Source organism: Pituophis catenifer, unplaced genomic scaffold, assembly GCF_029215685.1.
Source record: "Pituophis catenifer annectens isolate HBS135680 unplaced genomic scaffold, rPitCat1.0.hap2 SCAF_4, whole genome shotgun sequence".
NCBI lineage: Eukaryota > Metazoa > Chordata > Lepidosauria > Squamata > Colubridae > Pituophis > Pituophis catenifer.
The window spans coordinates 64,863,024-64,866,346 of NW_027256884.1; the positions used below are offsets into that span (position 1 = coordinate 64,863,024).

General features: G+C 44.2%; 1 protein-coding gene across 1 annotated transcript; it reads left to right on the plus strand.

The window, feature by feature from the left end:
- Window positions 1–203: 203 nt before the first annotated feature.
- LOC139316747 (uncharacterized) lies at window positions 204–2,929 on the plus strand (the record flags this gene model as incomplete). The annotated part of the gene is made up of 2 exons (XM_070943598.1): window positions 204–662; window positions 1,232–2,929. Coding segments are annotated over exons 1-2 (2,157 nt in total), but the record flags the coding sequence as incomplete, so codon positions are not given.
- Between the last annotated feature and the right edge of the window lie 394 nt (window positions 2,930–3,323).

Here is a 3,323-nt window from a genome sequence, read left to right on the forward strand (position 1 = left end):
TAAATTTAAGGAATTTTGTAACAGTCCAGAACCAGCACAAGGTTAGAGTTAAGAAAATTTTAACTGACAGAGGGACTGAATTTAATTTGAATCAGTTCTCCAGCTGGTTGAGGAGTAAGGGCATAGTCCACTTACGCACCGCGCCTTATTCTGCATTTCAAAATGGCATCGTAGAATGATGCAATGGCATGTTACAAACTATGATGCGGTGCGCCCTAGAGGATTCCGGATTAAACTTCGTGTACTGGGTAGAAGCAGTTAGATACACGAATTACACCTTGAACCGAGTGTGGTCTAGCGTGGTGCAGAAGACCCCATACGAGGTGCTATACGGCCATAAGCCTTGCTTGGCACACCTCCACATTTTTGGGGTGATGGCCAATGTTCATGTCCCGAAGGAGCTCAGGAGAAAGGGAGACGGAATCTCTGTTAAACTGAGATTCGTTGGTTACGAGCAGGGTTCCAAGGCATTTAGGTTTGCCTACCCTAATGGGAAACTGATGATATCCAGGTCTGCCACCTTTCACGAAGGGGCCAGTTGGAGTAAGATCCATGCCAATGAGATTCTTACTCAGAACCCTTCCTGTAGTTGTTATAGACAAACGGAGGATGTATCGGAGAACCTATCCGATGATAGGGATACATCTGGTTCTGGGGAGCGTGTATCCCAGGCACCCTTGAAAGGGATTGTCACTGTGTTATTTTATTTCCCAGCTGAGCTTCATTATTTTTGGACTAATAGACTTACTGTAGTTTGCCAAGTTCCTTATCAGTATTTTACTATGCATGTCCGCATTCTTTCACATTCCTTCACACTCTTTCCTTTGTTCTCATGCCATGGGGGTGTCGACTGCTGGAAAGCAGCCGGCCCGAATTACTTTCAAAATGTAGCAATTACTTTTCTTAGTGAGGTGTTTTATTTTCTTTATAACAAATAAATGAGTTTTATTAGAGAACTTTTCTTCGCGTTTCTTTTCAGAATATTGCAACAAGGAATAAGCCACGATCCATCCTCTAAACCAGGGTGATTTTTCCCAGAGCCAAAGATGGGATTAATCAATGCCCTGACATCTGGTAGCTCGGACGGTTGATTTATGGCTTTTTTCCTTGTTTTGTTATTTCTGATAAGAGTGCATAGGCAATTAGTTTTTAGCTACTGAGGTACGCTAATTATTTTGCTAAGATGCCAAAACAGAAGAAAAACAAATACAAAATGTATTTTGTTGAGAAGGTGGCAGAAAGGAGTTTTTCAGATTTCCAGCCCCTTGCTAAAGCCACACGCCTGGAACAAGAAGAAGCCATGGGAGAAGGAACGAAGGGAGATAACAGAGAAATTGTTTTTGAAGATAACGTACTGGAACTGAGGTCAGTGACGTCTTCTTCTGAATATGCATGCTCTCAAAAAGTCCTCCAAGAACCTTCTGAATTTGTAACGCTCGGTGCAAGGCCAAAGCAAACTGCTGAGCAAAATTACTCCCACGCAGAGAGAGAAACAATTCATTATTCTCCTCTAAGCTCTAAGCTCACCCTGGAAGAGCTGGCTATGAAAGCCTATCGTGACCGTATAAAATTCTATGAACAGGAGCTATCCCAGGCAAAAATGGCTATATCTATGCTTGAGCAAGATAAGGCAGAGTCCCGTGACTTAAGATTTTCAAAAGGGGCCATCTTGTCTTCTTCCTCAGAGCCAAAGACACTCCCCCTGGTGGATTCTGTGTCAGGCCAATTAAGGCAAAGAGCACTGCATACGTCACATGAAAGTCTCCCTGATCAAGTTACATATGAACCTGCCATGCAGTCATTTCTTGTAACTGGGCTGCCCGAAGCTAAAGGTACAGCACCATCTGCTGGCGAAAGTAATTTACTACAGGAAGCTGAAATGCCACAAGTGTTTCCACAGGCCCAAACTCAAACACCCCCTGGCGGTGTTGGTGTCCTTTTAGATGGAACACAACCACGCTTAGTGCAGCAAAGGCAAATGACTGCATCTCCAGCAGGTCATGCCAATATTGCAGATCAAGCACAAATGGCAACTGGAATACAGCAGATTCCAATGCCACAGCAGCTACAAATGCCTGCATATGTGCCCCAGCCACAAATGCAATTAGGGCCACCTCCTGGCCCACCTCCAATGGCACAACCAAGACCATTTTTAGGTCCACAACAGGCACAGCAAATACCACAGGCATTTCTGCCAGCACAGCCAGCATACCAAATGCAGGCTCCTTACCAAGCATTTTCTGTCTCTCCACTAACTGGTGAGTCAAAACTAAAAATGTCAGGACATAATTATAAAGCCTGGGTCAGTGAGATTACACTATTGCTTCTTAGAGAAGGCACTCAGTGCATGATTTTTAACCCTCCTGGACAACCATGGGATTTTGCAATAAGAGATTTAGAGATTAGAGCCCGCACAACATTATTGATGTCCATGGATACTGAACTGCAGGTCACTTTTCCACCAAATACAACAGCCCAACAAATTTGGGCTCAATTGGAAAATTGCTACAGGCCTGTCTCAATTGAATCTTCATGTTTACTCATGTCTGAACTCCACGGTTCGAGATTGAAACCCGGTGAACAAATTGGAGGACATTTGACCAAACTGAAAGGTCTGAGAACAGAATTGAGAGAAAGAGGCCACAACATTGAAGATATTCAAATGATCAGCATCATTATTAACTCTTTGAATTATGAATGGAAAGATGCTGTTACAAAAATTAACCAAGTCCCAATTGCTCAATGCACAGTGGACAATGTCTGTAGACTTTTAATTGAAGAAGAGGCATTCATGTTGGCCACGCCACATTTGAGAGGACCACCCGCATCAAGAGCTTCATCTAGGCGCCTCTTCCGAGGAAGGACCTATGCTCCAAGGATGCCAAGATGCTACACCTGTGATTGTGTGGGACATGCCACCTGGGATTGTCCCCAACGAGTTCCAGCTCCCGTCATGTACCAGCCCAGAGGAACAGATTCCAGAGGCAGAGGCAGAGGCGGAAGACAAGGTCGTCGTGGTCCCCGGCATGATCCACAAACTCCACTCGCCACATTGGCTTTAACCAATGATCCACAACCTCAACTTGAGTACGACAGTCGACTCCTGTGGACTTTGGACAGTGGTGCAGCATTGCATGTTACCTACAGAAAGGAACTTTTCACAGAGATGCACGAGCCTGAACCTGAACTACGTGAACTTTTTTCTTTTTCAAATCATCCTTATCAGGTCAAAGGAAAAGGAACTGTTTATGTTGAAGAGCTCAATGCATTCATTCTTGATGTTTATTACATACCAACAGCAACCAGTAACTTGCTTAGTCAGA